The sequence below is a fragment of the Bos javanicus genome, chromosome 1, assembly GCF_032452875.1.
Source record: "Bos javanicus breed banteng chromosome 1, ARS-OSU_banteng_1.0, whole genome shotgun sequence".
In the NCBI taxonomy this organism is placed as follows: Eukaryota; Metazoa; Chordata; class Mammalia; order Artiodactyla; family Bovidae; genus Bos; species Bos javanicus.
In genome coordinates this window covers 81,980,494-81,998,340 of record NC_083868.1, presented here as the reverse complement: position 1 = coordinate 81,998,340, position 17,847 = coordinate 81,980,494, and the positions used below count along the sequence as shown (strand labels likewise).

Genomic DNA, 17,847 nt, shown 5'->3' with positions numbered 1-17,847 from the left:
GGCCATATTCATTAAGTAATCTGTCAACATGGAGGTTACCTTTTTGTAATTTTTATTTTTTGCTGACTCTAGCATTGTTTAATATTATTAAACATTCATAATCTTAACCAAAAATATAAGGTGTATGGTACACACTGAATCAATATTTTTTAATGCATGATTATTGGATGAAATGTTATAAAGAAGATGGGACAAGGTAGGTCAGTGCATTTGGTCAATGTGAGGCTATTATTGTCCTTTCAGATAGGAATTTCAGTAGACGGCTCACAGTTAAGAGAGCAAGTTAGGGGTGAAGACACAATTGTAGGTCACTCTTCTTATCTGATTTTTAAATAATCTTATACTTAAAATTTTGCAGTTCTGTTAGAAAACACAGATAATTTTTTTTAAGTTCAAATCAAGATCACCATGATAAACATCTATCCCAGACAGATTTTTTTTAGTTATTGCTATGAGCAAGTAGATGCTTTTCTGGAACTCTCTTGCTTTTTCCATGATCCAGCAGATGTTGGCAATTTGGTCTCTGGTTCCTCTGCCTTTTCTAAAACCAGCTTGAACATGAGGAAGTTCACGGTTCACATATTGCTGAAGCCTGGCTTGGAGAATTTTGAGCATTACTTTACTAGCGTGTGAGATGAGTGCAATTGTGTGGTAGTTTGAGCATTCTTTGGCATTGCCTTTCTTTGGGATTGGAATGAAAACTGACCTTTTCCAGTCCTGTGGCCACTGCTGAGTTTTCCAAATTTGCTGGCCTATTGAGTGCAGCACTTTCACAGCATCATCTTTCAGGATTTGGAATAGCTCAACTGGAATTCCATCACTTCCACTAGCTTTGTTCATAGTGATGCTTTCTAAGGCCCACTTGACTTCACATTCCAGGATGTCTGGCTTTAGGTGAGTGATCACACCATCGTGATTATCTGTGTCGTGAAGATCTTTTTTGTACAGTTCTTCTGTGTATTCTTGCCATCTCTTCTTAATATCTTCTGCTTCTGTTAGGTCCATACCATTTCTGTCCTTTATCGAGCCCATCTCTGCATGAAATGTTCCTTTGGTATCTCTGATTTTCTTGAAGAGATCCCTAGTCTTTCCCATTCTGTTGTTTTCCTCTATTTCTTTGCATTGATCGCTGAAAAATGCAGCAATCTTCTTGCTTATCTCTTCTTGCTATTCTTTGGAACTCTGCATTCAGATGTTTATATCTTTCCTTTTCTCCTTTGCTTTTCGCTTTTCTTTTCACAGCTATTTGTAAGGCCTCCCCAGACAGCCATTTTGCTTTTTTGCATTTCTTTTCCATGGGGATGGTCTTGATCCCTGTCTCCTGTACAATGTCACAAACCTCATTCCATAGTTCATCAGGCACTCTATCTATCAGATCTAGGCCCTTAAATCTATTTCTCACTTCCACTGTATAATCATAAGGGATTTGATTTAGGTCATACCTGAATGGTCTAGTGGTTTTCCCTACTTTCTTCAATTTAAGTCTGAATTTGGCAATAAGGAGTTCATGGTATGAGCCACAGTCAGCTCCTGGTCTTGTTTTTGCTGACTGTATAGAGCTTCTCCATCATGGGAATACCAGATCACCTGATCTGCCTCTTGAGAAATTTGTATGCAGATCAGGAAGCAACAGTTAGAACTGGACATGGAACAACAGACTGGTTCCAAATAGGAAAAGGAATTTGTCAAGGCTGTATATTGTCACCCTGGTTATTTAACTTATATGCAGAGTACATCATGAGAAACGCTGGACTGGAAGAACACAAGCTGGAATCAAGATTGCCAGGAGAAATATCAATAACCTCAGATATGCAGATGATACCACCCTTATGGCAGAAAGTGAAGAGGAACTAAAAAGCCTCTGGATGAAAGTGAAAGTGGAGAGTGAAAAAGTTGGCTTAAAGCTCAACATTCAGAAAACTAGGATCATGGCATCCAGTCCCATCACTTCATGGCAAATAGATGGGGAAACAGTGGAAACAGTGTCAGACTTTATTTTTCTGGGCTCCAAAATCACTACAGATGGTGACTGCAGCCATGAAATTAAAAGACACTTACTCCTTGGAAGGAAAGTTGTTGACCAACCTAGATAGCATATTCAAAAGCAGAGACATTACTTTGCCAACAAAGGTTCGTCTAGTCAAGGCTATGGTTTTTCCTGTGGTCATGTATGGATGTGAGAGTTGGACTGTGAAGAAGGCTGAGCGCCGAAGAATTGATGCTTTTGAACTGTGGTGTTGGAGAAGACTTTTGAGAGTCCCTTGGACTGCAAGGAGATCCAACCAGTCCATTCTGAAGGAGATCAGCCCTGGGATTTCTTTGGAGGGAATGATGCTAAAGCTGAAACTCCAGTACTTTGGCCACGTCATGCGAAGAGTTGACTCATTGGAAAAGACTCTGATGCTGGGAGGGACTGGGGGCAAGAGGAGAAGGGGACGACAGAGGATGGTATGGCTGGATGGCGTCACTGACTCGATGGACGTGAGTCTGAGTGAACTCCGGGAGTTGGTAATGGACAGGGAGGCCGGGCGTGCTGCGACTCATGAGGTCGCAAAGAGTCGGACACAACTGAATGACTGATCTGATCTGATGAGCAAGTAACTTAATCCCAGTTTTTAAATGGGAATGATTGCCTTAATAGCATAAACTTCACTTATGCTCTAAATACTGCTATGTCAAGTAATCATTTTTGAAAAGTAACCAGAAAGTTGGGATAGCAGTATTGTGTTCATTTTAAGGCAAAACAATGCCAACTGAAGAGAAGACAGCCTGGGAAAAGCTCAATCAAAAAATCTTAGCAATCATGCCTACTTTCAAATTTTATTCAATTTTAGTCAGTTCGTTGAATTCAGTTGAATTTTATTCATTTGTGGGGCAAAATTTTCCAAAATCTTTGATTTGCTCATATTTATGCTATAAAGCTCAAAATCGGATCTATTATAAAATTATCCTCTTTAGCAACATGGAGACAATTGTATCATATAATAAAAACACAAGAACTCGAGGACCATTTGGCCACCTGACCTCTTCCTTTCCTCTTTTTCTCGGTGCCAAATTCATCTTGGCATGAAGTCAAGGTAATTTCCAGAAACTGGCAGTGCCCTGGCAAATGCACAGCTGCCCCTGTCGCCAACCCTTGCCTACTAATTTTTACACAAACCACTTCCTCCTTTTGAGGCTGAGAAGCTCACAGGGCAAGGAAGTGTGCCTGAAGGGCAGAGAGGGAGGCGCTGCCTTGTACTGCTGCAGATTCAGGAGCCCTTGTATAAGGGCAGAGGCAGCACCACCTCCCCCTGCAGCCTTGCCCGTAGATCTTTGTCCTGATACGGGCACAGGCTGACCTTGCCGTCTTGCACCTCTGCTCTTCCTTATCTTTTTCCACTTGACTCTCAGTGTTTAAAATTCTTGCCTCGTTTCGTGTCTATCCCCTTCTAATAAATTCTAGCTTTGACTTCTCGTGAACTGAAAGATCCAGTCAGTTCCCAAGAGAGTACACGAGCCCAGTCTGGACAGAGAGAGAGGAACTGAGAGGACAAAGAGAGAGGCAGAGATGGTGGAGCTGCTTCTGCTCCCTTAGGTTCCACTCACCAGCTCCTTCACTGTGCAGTGGCAGTGTGTGGGTGTACATACAAACACAGGTAAAATTTAGATATTTTCATCCTCCTACACTCTTACATGTAGAGTCAGCTCTGATCGTATTTGAATATAGTCATGGTGATGATTTCTTTCCTTTTGTTCTGTGCTCCTCAGTTTCTCTGCCTTTGTTGCTTGCGATTGGATGTGATTTCTTGGTGAACAGAGGAAAGCCTGTCTGACTGCACGTCTTTATACACATTTTGAGGTTTCCATCGTCTCTGCCTGCTCCCAGAGCAGCTGGATCACCAAAAGCTGGGTGCCCTTCACTGCTCTGTTGACACATGCAGGGTCACCCCTCTAAATGGATGTTTGTACTTTTTCGGATGTAGCTTTAGTGCATCTAGAATAGCATTGCATTATCATCTTTTGTCATCAGTGATCATGCTATCATGACTATTTGTTTCTGTTTGTCTGAATAAATAACCAGACTAGGGGAAGACCATAGGATAAGGAAAGAGGATTCATTCCAGCTCTGCCACTAATTAGTTGTATTGAGCAAGTCAACAGTCTCTCTGGGATTTTATTTTGTATGTGAGACAGGTAGATTGGACTATATTCCTTAAGGGTCCTGTTATTCTTGACCTCCTAAATATCAAACTGTATGTGATGACCATGCTAAAGTTCTCTTCTTTAGACTCATTCCTAGTGCCTGTGTGAGCAGGTCCACTTCACGTGCACTACTAACCTCTTAGAAATCAGAAGAGATGGGAGTTCTGTGGTGGTCTAGTGGTTGGGATTTGGCACTTCCAGTGCTGTGGCCCAGGTTCAGTCCTGGTTGGAGAATTGAGATCCCACAAGGTGCAAGTTGTGGCCAAAAAAAAAAAAAAGAAGAACTGAGAAGAGGTTACAATTCAAAACAAACTCATGTCTTTCTAACTTTTTGTATATGAGCTAATTTCAGTGTGATGTCATCAAGGAGAAGAAACTCAGAATAGAAGTGGACAAAATGGAAATTTACCAGGAGTTAATATAAAATTCTACAGTTGAGTTCAAAGAACACTTTGCACAAATAGGTGTTTGGCTGAAATTCACATATACATTTGGGTATTTGCGTTATCAACTGATGTGAGCCAACAGCATAATGTATGCCCTATGCTGTAAAGGATAACCATGAATCCCAATGGCAAAGACAGATTGGAAGCAACTGCTCAGACAGTGGCCAGGTCAGATAGCATGAAGTCAGAGATCCTGAAAGATATCAAGCAGAGCAAGGTCAGAGAGGCCAAAGGCAAAAGACAGCTGAAGGTCATGGCAGAAGATCAGCAAGAATGCAAAATGAAGGGATCAGTAATGTCAGAGCCTAGAGAGGAACACAAAAGGAAGGAAATGGGGAGCATGGGGCTGGGGGTCAACTCAGCAAACAGCTGTTTCTATAATGAAGGGCTCCAGCTTTTCTTTTTCTTTCTTTCTTTTCCCCAACCTTATATTCCCAGGTAGCTTCCCAGCCCTTAAATTTCTCCACGCCCTGGAAGTTGTCTCACTTAACCTAACTTTGTCCTGTTAAAGTTCTCTCTCTGATTTCTTTAAAGGGAAGAATTGTCTGTATTATTTCATGAGCTTTCAGAGCCGTATGTGAAGGAGTTGCTTTTATTGCACACCGCTGTCCAACATCAGCTGACTTTTTCATTATTTCTGGCTGACCAGCTCTCCCACACATGCCCTGGTCGCTTTTTCTCTGCCTTTGCTCACACTCTTATTCTTTCTTAACTTCCTTTCCTCTGTCAGTGTCAAACACATCTTCCTTACCTTCTCATGTCCCCATTCTTACTCCCTGTAGACCAGAATGTGGCATGAATGTCGTGGGGGTGAGAGTGGGCAGGAGGTAATTCCCTCGGTGTAATTATTAACTCCTTAAGTAGCATTAGTCGCTTAGCTGAGTCCAACTCTTTGTTATTCCATGAGCTATATACAGCCCACCAGGCTCCTCTATCCGTGGAATTCTCCAGGCAAGAATACTAGAGTCGGTAGCCATTCCCTTCTCCAGGGGATCTTCCCAACACAGGGATCAAACCCAGGTCTCCTGCATTGCAAGCAGATTCTTTACCATCTGAGCCACCAGGAAAGCCATCTTACCAGGTGGTGCTAGTGGTAAAGAACCTGCCTGCCAATGCAGGGGGCTTAAGAGATGTGGGTTTGATCCCTGGGTCAGAAGATCCCTTGGAGGAGAGCATGGCAACCCACTCCAGTGTTCTTGCCTGGAGACTCCCATGGACTGAGGACCCTTGGAGTCTACAGTCCATGGGTTCGCAAAGAGTCAGATACAACTGAAGCAACTTAGCACACATGCATGACTCAGTAGGATTTAAGTTAACTGTGTTGGGGCTTCCCTGGTGGTTCAGATGGTAAAATATTTGCCTGCAATGCAGGACACCCAGATTCAATCCTTGGGTTGGGAAGATCCCCTGGAAAAGGGAATGGCAACGCACTTCAGTATTCTTGCCTGGACAGAAGAGCCTGGCGGGCTACAGTCCATGGGGTCACAAAGAGTCAGACATGACTGAGTGACTAACACTTTGAACTTTTGAATTTAAGTAGTGTATAAGCTTTGAAAGAAAGAAACTATGTCTTACAGAGACCACATGGTACAGTAGAGAGTTTGGGATTAGGTCCTGGCTCTTTGACCTTTAGCATATACCTCTCTCTAAGCCTCAGTGTTCTTCTGGGAAAGACAGGAGTAACGATTCCATGCTCTGGCTTCCTTACACAGGCAATCAGATGTTTAGGTCAAGGTCACAGGAAATAGCATTTTTTAACCTGTAAAGTACTCTAACAGAATGAAGGGTTATCATAACAGGTGCCTTGTTATAAAGAATTGAAGGAAATCTGAGAATCTGAATTCTTAGATTGTAATTCTTGCTCTACCACTTACTTAGTATGTAGCCTTAGAAGTTTCTTACTTCTCTAAAATGAAAATGACACCATCACAAAGATAATGTTGCTGGTGCTGGCTTGTATACCAGTTTGTAAGAGCCAGTTGTCAAATATTTAGTAACTGCAGGCAGGTTGTTAAGCTATTGTTACGAGCCTGAAACCTGACTTGGTGGGAGTATTTATACCAGGGAAATTAGCAAATACTACTTATCGGATTACTGGTTTTTTATTCTGGAGAGTAGATGGCTCAGACAACAGACATTTACTTCTGACAGTTTTGGGGGCTGAGACAACCAAGACTGAGGCACTTGCATGTTCCATAGTCTGGTGAGGGCCCACTTCCTGCTTCATAAACGGCCGTCTTCTCACTATGTTCTCTCGTGGCAGCAGAAGCAAGGGAGTTCTCTAGGGTCTTTTTCACAGGGCAGTAACCCCATTCACAAAGGCTCCACTGTCAGGACCTAATCACCTCCCAAAGGCCCCCCAGCCAAGCAGCATCACAAATGAGTTTTACCATGTAAGTGGAGTGAGGGGAAGACATTCACCCTATAGAAGTGTATTGATACAGAATGCTTAGAATATCTTGAAAAACACAACATAAATCCCTCCCAAATCTAACCACCTAGAATTAACAGCTATTAATTCTTTGGATGTATCCTTCCAGTCTTTTTTTCTTATACATGTGTTTGTGTATCTTTTTAAATAATAAAAATTTTAAATGGCTTATGTTGTATATATTGTTCTAACCTATTTTTTATATTACTATGTCATGAACATTTTCTCATGTTAGTAAGTACTCTTCTACAACATGATTTTTAACTGCTGCACAGTATTCCATTACGTGGATCAACACCACTATTTAACCAATCCCCTTTGCTTCAGCGTTTTTACTGTTATAATCAGAAGTGTAGTAGTGTGACTGACTAAAGACAGGGTGATCTCACGTCCTCCTCCTGTTCTCCCCAGGTTCTGAAGCCCCCTCTTACATCAGAACTCTACTGTAATGATCCTCTGAGTGTCATCTCAGGACCTCGGGCACACTCATGGCACGATGGCCAACCCTCAGGAGCACCTGAGCTGCTCCTCTTCTCCACGTTTGCCTTTGAGTGAACACAAAACCTTCAGTGGACTACAAGATGACCTCGCACCTATGGGGAGCCACGCTTCCCCCAAGCTTCTTAAGGACCAGCAGGAAAAGGGCATGGTGCAAACTGAGCTAGCTGAAGGCACGAACAGCCCCATCACCACAACAGTGTTGACAAGCATAAGTGAGGATTCCAGGGACCAGTTTGAGAACAGCGTTCTTCAGCTAAGGGAACAAGATGAATCAGAGATGGCCATGTCTCATGGGAACAGCAACACTGTGGATGGAGAGGGCACAAGTGGAACTGAAGACATCAAGATTCAGTTCAGCAGGTCGGGCAGCGGCAGTGGTGGGTTTCTTGAAGGACTATTTGGATGCTTAAGGCCTGTATGGAATATCATTGGAAAGGCATATTCCACTGATTACAAATTGCAGCAGCAAGGTAAGAAAGATACTTCCTGTGTAAACACCCCACCACCATTAACTGAGTAACTTTGATAAACTAAAGACCTAGAGCCAGAAGAATACACTAGGTCAGTCTCCTGTAGACCTTCTGAATGGAGTAGAGTGACATACAGTTGGTCTTTTTTGGTTGAAGCCCATCTTTTGTGGTTATCCAGTGATGTCCGGAGTAGAGTACATATAAGACAATCCATGACATTGTGAGGAAGAAAATGTTAGAGCTCCTGTTCCTTTTAACTCAGCATTTTAAATTTCTATTCTCATGTATGTTTTCACATGTATATTTAGTATTTTAATAAAGTTGCACAGATATATAATTTGTAAATAAATCACATAGTAGGCACATATTCCAAATTTTTTATTAACAGTTTTTTACAGTCAAAAATTTGATGGTCACTGGACTAATTCAAAACCAGACAGAAATGGCATGGTATTGCCTCCAAAGATTGCAGGACTGCCTTACTTAATAGCAAAAATGAATATTTTAAATTTTATAGTCAAGCTCAGAAAACTCACGTTTTGAGAAAAGAACAAAATATCTAACCATCCTTGAGAAACATTATTATTTCTAGGTCCCACAGCTTTTTAAAAAGTAAAATTTTAACTCCCATCATTGTATAACATGTATATTCATATATTCCAATTCAAGCCTTACTCTTTTTGAAGTAAAGAGAACACATGGCCCTAGTGTTCTTTATTTATATTCTTGTAACTTTATTTATATTCTTGAAACAGTTTTTCCTGAGAATAAAAGTAAGATATATATAGAAAATTTTGAACCTGCAAGTAAGTTCACCCAAAAAAGTTAAAATAATCGATGATTCCCCAATCTGAAGTAACCAATCTAAGTGTTTTGGCACATATATTATGTTAGCCTATATATCTGTGTGTAAGTATGCTTTTAAAAAGTCATACTGTTCTGTAACTCCTTTTTATTTCATATTGTGAATCCTTCCCATACCATGAAATATACTTTTCAGCATCATTTTTAATGTCTGCCTAATATTAAATTGTGTGAACATGTACAATTTAGTACTTGTAATTAAGTTATCCTCTGTGTTTTTCCCTTTGGATGAGAACTCAGGGTTTACTCTTTTAACAACGTTCAAATGTAACATAAGCATTGTTAATTATATTTATCAAGTTGTACATTACATCCCCTTGATCTTATAACTGGAAGTTTGAACCTTTTGACTGCCTTCATCCAATTCCCCCTCTCCCACTCTCCACCTCTGGTAACCACAGAACTGATCTCTCTTTCTGTGAGTTTGTTTCTTTTTGAAGTATAACTGACCTAGAGCACTATATTAGTTCCTGCTACACATCATAGTGATTTGACACATGGCAACCCACTTCAGTGTTCTTGCCTGGAAAATTCCATGTACAGAGGCATCTGGCTGGCTACAGTCCAGAGTCGAAGAGTCAGGCTCGAAGAGTCAGACATAGCTGAGCACACGTGCACCGTGTGTTTCAGAATGATCACCGTGACAGGTCTAGCTACTGTCTGTCACCACACAGAGAGATTGCATGATTGTTGACTGTATTCCCCACACTGTACATTTCACGCCTATGACTCATTTATTTTGCCCTAAAAGTTCGTAGCTCTTAATCTCCCTCACCTATTACTCCCCTCCCCCTTCTTCCTTCCCTGTGACAACCACCTGTTTGTTCTCTGTATCCATGGCTCTGTTTCTATTTTGCTGTGTTTGTTCATTTGTTTCGCTTTTTAGATCACACATTTAAGTGAAATCATAGAGTATTTGTCTTTCTCCATCTGACTTATTTCACTTGGCATGGGGCCTTCTAGGTCTATCAATGTTGTCACAGATGGCAAGATTTCATTCTTTTTTATGGCTGAGTAATATTCTGTTGTGTGTGTGTGTGTGTGTGTTTATATATATACACCGCATCTTTTTTCATCAGTTCATCTACTCATGGACACTTTGATTGCTTCCAAATCTTGGATATTGTAAATAATGTTGCAGTTAATGTAAGGGTGCATGTATCTTTTCTAAAGAGTGGGGTATTTGAGGGGTTTGTTTTTTAATTTTTTATACAATTTTTAAAGGATGCTTTCCATTTACAGTTATTACAGAATGTTGGTCATATTCACCATATTGTACATTACACCCTTGAGCCTGTCTCACACCCAGAAGTTCGTACCTCCTACTCTTGCACCCCTATAGCGCCCCTCCCTCTCTCTCCATCGGTAGCCCCTGGTTTGTTCACTGTATCTGTGAGTCTGCCTCTTTTTAGTTATATTCATTTGTTTTTTGTATTTTTTAAAATCCAAAATATATGTGTGTCATATAGTATTTGTCTTACTCTATCTGACATATTTCACTTTAGCATAACATCCTCCATGTCCATCCATGTTGCTGCATATGGCATAATTCTGTTCTTTTTATGGCTGAGTAGTATTCCATTGTGTCGTATATGTATGTGTGTGTGCGTATGTATATATATGTCAAGTTGTATGGACTATTTGTATATGATGGATGTTAATCCTTTAACAGGCATATTTGCAAATATTTTCTCCCATTCAGTAGGTTGTCTTTTTGTTTTGTCAATGGTTTGGCTTTGCTCTGTGAAAGCTTGTAGGTTTAATTAGGTCCCACTTGTTTATTTTTGCTTTTATTTCCTTTAGGGTCCAAAAAAAAAATATTGCTGCAGTTTATGCCAAAGAGTGTTCTGCGTGGGATTGCATTCCTCTAGGAATTTTATAGTCTCTGGCCTTACATTTAGGTCTCTAAAGAGTGTTTTTGTTTTCTTTAGATAAATATCCAGGAGTAGAGTTGTTGGGTCATATGGTAATTCTATATATAGTTCTATTTTTAGTTTTTTGAGGTATCTCCATACTGTTTTCCATAATGGCTACACCAATTTGCATTCCCATCGACAGTACACAAAGGCTCCCTTTTCTCTACTCCTGGCCAACCCTTGATGATTAGTGATGTTGAGCATCTTTTCATGTGCCTGTTGGCCATTTATATGTCTTCTTTGGATAAATATCTATTCAGCTATCTATTTATCCTCTGTCCATTTTTTAATCAGGTTTTCTTTTTTATGTTGTTTTGAGTTCTTTATACATTTTGGATATTAACCCCTTATCAGAATAGTGTTTACAAATATGATCTCCCATTCAGCAGGCTGCCATTTCATTTTATTGTTTCCTTCACTGTGTAAAAGCTTTTTAGTCTGATACAGTCCCATTTGCTTATTTTTGCTTTTGTTGCTCTTGCCTGAGAAGACATATTCAAAAAAATATTGCTAAGATTGATGTGAAAGAATGTACTGCCAATGTTTTCTTCCAGAACTTTTATGGTTTCATAGATCTTACATTTAGGTCTTTCATCCATGTAGCTGTCCAATTTTCCCAACACCGTTTATTGAAGAGGCTGTCTCTTCCTCCATTGTATATTCTTGCCTCCTTTCTTGTAGACTAATTGCTCATACAAGTATCGTTTCATTTCTGGGCTCTCTGTGCTGTCCCATTGATATCTGTGCCAGTACTATACTGCTTTGATTACTATAGCTTTGTCTTACAGTTAGAAATCAGGGAGCATGATACCTCCAGCTTTGCTCTTCTTTCTCAAAATTGTTTTGGATATTGGGTATATTTTGTGTTTCCTTACAAATTTTAGGATTATTTGTTCTAGTTCTATGAAGAATCCATGGATATTTTGACAGGAATTGCACTGAATCTCTAGACTTCCTTGGGTAGTATGGTCATTTTAACATTATTAATTCTTCCAATTCGTGAGCATGGTATATCTTTCCCTCTGTGTGTGTTGTCTTCAATTTCTTTCATCAATGTCTTATTGTTTTCAGAGTACACGTCTTTTACCTCCTCAGATGTATTCTTAATATTTTATTTGTTTTGATGCAGTTGTAATTGCATCAAATTGTTTTCTTTATTTCCTTCTCTGATTGTTGATTGTTAGTGTATAGAAATGTAACATATTTCTGTATATTAATTTTGTATCCTGAAACTTTTCCAAATTCATTGGTAAATTCCACTGCAATCTTCTCATTTGACAGTTTGTTTACTATTTTCAGTGGTTATAAGCCAGGCTGCAATGAATATAGCATTGAAACATAAACATCACCATATGTAAAATTAGATAACCAGTTGAAATTTACTGTATGATACAGGGAGTTCAAATCTGGTGCTCTGTGACAACGTAAATGGGTGAGATGAGGTGGGAGGTGGGAGATGGGAGGGAGATCCAAGAGGGAGGGGACATATGTATACTTGTGGCTGATTCATGCTGATATATGGCAGAAACCAACACAGTATTATAAAGCAATTATCCTCCAATTAAAAATGAAAAAAAAATTAAGTCTACAAATAACAAATGCTAGAGAGGGTGTGGAGAAAAGGGAACTCTCCTACACAGTTGGTGGGAATATAAATTGGTACAGCCACTATGGAAAACAGTATGGAGATTCCTCAAGAAACTAAAAACAGAATTACCGTATAACCCAGCAGTTCTACTCCTGGGCAAAACTATAATTCAAAAACATACATGCACCCCTGTGTTCATAGCAGCACTTTTCACAATAGCCAAGACACGGAAACAACCTAAGTGTCCATCAACAGAATAATGGGTAAAGCTGTGGCACATATATACCGTGGAATACTACTCACTCATTACAAAAATGAAATAATGCCAATGCAGTATTCCTCAGTCATAAAAAAGAACAAAACGCCATTTGCAGCAGCATGGATGCAAGTAGAGATTATCATGCTAAGTGAAGTAAGTCAGAAAGAGAAAGACAAATACCATACGATATCACCTTTATGTGGAATCTAAAATATGGCATAAATGAACGTATCTGCAAAACAGAAACTGACTCACAGACACAGAGAACAGACTGTGGTTGCCAAGGAGGGGGTTGTAGGAAGGGATGAACTGGAAATGTGGGGTTAGTAGATGTAAACTATGACATATATTAATAGAATGGATGGCAACAAGGTTCTACTGTATAGCACAGGGAACTGTATTCAATTTCCTGGGATAAACTATAATGGGAAAGAATATGAAAAAGATTGTGTGTATATATATATAGGGTTAGGGTCCCATATATATATACACACACACACATATAAAACTGAATCATTTTGCTATACAGCAGGAATTAACATTATAAATCAACTCTACATTTTTAAAAAATTGACTCTGAAATGCTTTCTCTTAAATTGATACCAGCCTCCTCATCTATACCCCTTCTCCATAGGTAGATTGGGGTTTACCTGTAAATCTGTCAATTCCTGATATGCATTCCAGGATTTGTCAACCATAGCATTCTTTCTCAGTCCATAGATGGTGTCTGTCTTTCTCTGTCTTTCATACATGCTCCTTGCCTTATGCATTCTACCCTCTTGTTACCTCTATGATCTTAAGGTTTCAAGGAAATTAGAAAGCTATTCCTTGTCACATGGAGATTGGGGATTCCTATGTAAAACAGTATTATTGTTTTAAAAATTGGGAATAATACAAATACATACAAGTATTAGTTGCTCAGTTGTATCCGACTCTCTGTGACCCTATGGACAGTAGCCCACCAGGCTCTTCTATCCATGGAATTCTCCAGGCAAGAATACTGGAGTGTGTTGCCAAAATTGGGAATAAAGACAAACCCAAAGAGGAAAATAAAAGTCACTTATCATCCCACAGCCCAGACATAACCACCCTTAATTTATTATTTTTCAGAAGTTCCTTCTTCTCTGCTTAGACACAAAACCTACTGATATCTGCTTATATGATAAACTCATTTGATTTTTAAGGTCATAATTTGTCCAGTCTAATAATTATTTTGGTGGAAATGTGGAGATCTCAGGATCCAAACGCAACATTGAAGTTCAGACTCATAAAGAAGGCTAACAGACACATCCTATGTCTTTTAAAGAAGCCTTTAAAATTTTTTTATTGTTATATAACCTTGTAGGGAGAAGGAAATGGCAACCCACTCCAGTGTTCTTTCCTGGAAAATCCCATAGATGGAGGAGCCTGGTAAGCTACAGTCCATGGGGTCACAAAGAATTCCAACACGTCATGCATTGGAGAAGGAAATGGCAACCCACTCCAGTGTTCTTGCCTGGAGAATCCCAGGGACGGAGGAGCCTGGTCGGCTGCCGTCTATGGGGTTGCACAGACTCGGACATGACTGAAGCGACTTAGCAGCAGCAGCAGCATATAACCTAGTATTTAATTTTTCTTCTAATTGATTGTGTGACCTTCAGAAAGGCTTATTTCAGGAACAAATAAGAAACATGCTTGGTCAGTTTAAACTTATAAGGTTGCAGCAGCTGCCCAGTTCTTCAGCAGATGACAGGATATCCTACTGTGAGCAGGTGTTGCTGTGGGTTGTACAAAGATTCACCAGCCTAAGTGTATTTTTTTTCTTATCAGCTCCAGGATCAGGGAGCTAATCTTTAATCCTGGATTACAGTCAACCAAAGGCTAGTAGTACATATAACAGATGTGTCCCTGCATTTGGTATTATGAGGAAATTTCACTCGATTAAAAAAGTTTTAATGATATCTTCGTCTCCCATTTAGTAGATTGGTGGTTAAGTGCAAGTAAGGTAGTATGTAGAATTGAAATCTTTTAATGCCAAATAGTTCCCAGTCTCAGAACAAGTATTGTTATAGACTTGTCTAGATAAACAAAGGAGAACTTATATGTTAAAGTGAGTGGGCTCGTGGCTTTTTCTCAGCCCTAGGGATCATGATGGGTATTGGAATTAAGATTGTAGTCATAGTGATGAATCAGAGAGAAGATAAAAGCTGGGGAAGAGTACCAATGGGACAGATATAAAAGCAGTGGAAAGTCTGGGACTGGCCCTGGAGGGAGCCCAGCCAGTTTCCAGCATAACGAGGTTAGCTATCTTGCTTCTTGGTGATGCAGACCCCCAGTTTGTACAATCTTGTTGCTGACATTCTTTTTGCCGCCATTTTCCTATTCCTTGGCTCCCTACTAGGTATTGATCAGGACATTGGAATTGGACAGAGAGAACAAAATGCCATGAATCAGTTTTCCTTCTGGGAGTCAGCTCTAGTAGAAACAACTGACAGAAAGGTGGTTGAAGTATTACTTTACACTCTGTGTTCCTGAATTACCAGTGCTGTCCCCTTTATTTTTCCATGGATAATTAAGATTTGGTTGAGCATAGATGAATTAACACAGGTATGAGCTACTGTTGGTCAAGAAAATTTTTAGTATTTATTATAAATTCAACCTTTGATATTTGAGTGCCAGGTATTTTTATCATTTATATTTCTTTTATTTTATAATTGAAGTATAGTTAGTTTACAATATTATATTAGTTTCAGGTGTACAACATAGTGATTCAATATTTTTATATATTTATTCTATTTAAAGTTGTTATAAAATATTGGCTATATTCCTTGTGCTGTACAATATATCCTTGTAGCTTATTTACTTTATACATAGTAGTTTGTGCCACTTAATCCCCTACCCATATCCTGCTCCTCCCTCTTATCATTTGTATTTTAATAATTCATTTATTTCTTATTTTATAAAAATATCAAATAATAGGAATTATTTATAAAAATATATAGTAAGTTACAATATAAACATTATAAAATGATGTGAAAAGAAAGGATTATTTAACAAATTTTTTAAATCACTAAATAACAATATTAAAAAATTAGTTTGCATTAGTTCTCACATCCTGCAACAAATTAAGCTTCAGATGCAAAGGTTAAGCTTAAAAAATCAACTATAGATCACTCTTAGAAGATAGATTAGACAGTGGAAGAAATCACAAAGCAAATTACAGACAACTATAAAAGTATTTTGTTTAAAACATGAAATTAAAAGAAAAATGCTTTTGTAAGAAGTCTCTTCATATGTATCAAATAGAAAGCTCCTTCAAGTTTATGAGAACTGCAAACCCAAGTAAATAAATGGGCAAGGGGTAAATTTGATAATTCATACAAAGAAGATGTATTAAATGTGGAAAAAACATTCTACTCACTGGCAATTAAAATAATGCACACTTATAAAACACTATTTTATACCTAATTAAATTAGCACCAAAAAATAATTGGCAACAGTCATTGCTGGCAAAGTTGTAGTAAAAGAGACTCATGCTTTACTAATGTCAGCAAAAACCTTTTGGATAGCAATTTGGAATGTACACCAAGAACCAGGAAATTACACTCTTTAAGGATTGAATTTGAGGAATAATAATAAAGAGAAGTATCAAATTTAAATTAGCAAACAAAAAAATAGAGATACTTAAGTAGTATCAAAGATAAGAGGATACAGTAAACAGCTGTTAATCTTATAAATAAAAACTGTAAATATATGGGGAATACATAATACATGAAAAAACAGAAAAAACTGTACATCACATACACTCTTTCATAGCTATATGCATATACAGAACGGAATGGAAGTCACTCAGACGTGTCTGACTCTCTGCGACCCCATGGACTGTAGCCTACAGGGCTCCTCTGTCCATTGGATTTTCCAGGCAAGAGTACTGGAGTGGGTTGCCATTTCCTTCTCTAATATGCATATAAACAAAGACTAAAATAAGATGAAAACAGAATATGGGTTGGAATTTCAGATAAAATATATGCTTTTCTGTTTCTTTCTAGAATTTTCTAATGTTTTCTAGTACTCAACAGTAAATAAAGATTGAGTAAATAGAGAAAAACAGCTAAAGATTGTCTAATTTTAGTAATTATGTATTAAAAATTAGAGTAACCTGAATTTGTATGGAGTTATTTGGAAAAATATTGCCCAGTTATGCTCTTGCTCAAAATCCAGTGCTAGTACTGAGCCCCCAGGATGGTCAGAATGGCTCTGTGTTCAGTTCTTCGCTGGACCACTAATGAGTAGCTCTTTTCAGTATACCTGGGTCCCATGTGTGCCACACAAGTAAGCCTGAGGATGAAAACTCTTAGATGCCATAGAGGTAACTCAAAGCAGTCAAGACTGTAACTTACTGTTCCCACCCAAATTTTACTTGGTATTGTTTGTTCCTTTGGTGATTTCATATTTGTGAGCTATTTGTGTTTTAGAGAGGTTTGTTTTTGTAGAGCATCTATTCAGTTTCAGTAGAGCAGAAACCTTTAATGCTGGTCATACCAGAAGAATGGGACAAATGCCCATGCTATTAATCTCCCTCACTGTAGTTTTTTATGCACTATGTATTATTATATTTGGGAGGTCATGTTTTAACCATTGTAACAAGAAAACACATTTTATTAAGAATCTATGGAATCTCTTTTCTCTCGAAGTAGAGAAAACTAGAAAAGAGAGAAATGTAGTTCCCTTCCATTCTTTCTGCTTTTGCTTCATCAACATAGGTAGTGAGTTGATTTGCTTTCAAGACCAGAATATCTTCAAAGCTGATTCAACACTACTTAATTCAGTGTTCTGCAAACTGTAGCCTTTAAGTGATTGGTGATCTGACAAGAATCTCTCATAACCTTTAGCATTGTCATCATCTTCTCCTCACTTCACGGGGCTCCTAGCTCTTTGATGTTCATTTCTGTCCAGTGCAGCGATAATGCACTGGCAGAAAGGATAATCAATGGATTATAGTCTTCTCTTCAAGTTTCATGAAATTAAAGCACATATTGATTGAATTTTTGATCTATTTTAAATAGTATTTTATTCACTATAAAAGTAATATATGCTGAAAGTTACAGTATTGTAAATCCACTATACTTCGATAAAATAAAAGTAATATAGGCTTATAGTTTAAATTTTTTAATACAGAAAAGGATAAATGACATAACATGAATCAAT

General features: G+C 38.5%; 1 protein-coding gene across 5 annotated transcripts in view; it reads left to right on the top strand.

The window, feature by feature from the left end:
• Window positions 1-17,847, top strand: part of MAP3K13 (mitogen-activated protein kinase kinase kinase 13) — a 161,102-nt gene that overhangs the window by 102,929 nt on the left and 40,326 nt on the right. For all 5 annotated transcript variants that reach the window (XM_061413623.1, XM_061413632.1, XM_061413648.1 and 2 more), the window contains one exon: window positions 7,474-8,033. In XM_061413623.1, coding sequence (XP_061269607.1) covers window positions 7,559-8,033 — 475 coding nt within the window. In that variant the 5' untranslated portion in view covers window positions 7,474-7,558. The remainder of the gene's footprint in view (window positions 1-7,473; window positions 8,034-17,847) is intronic.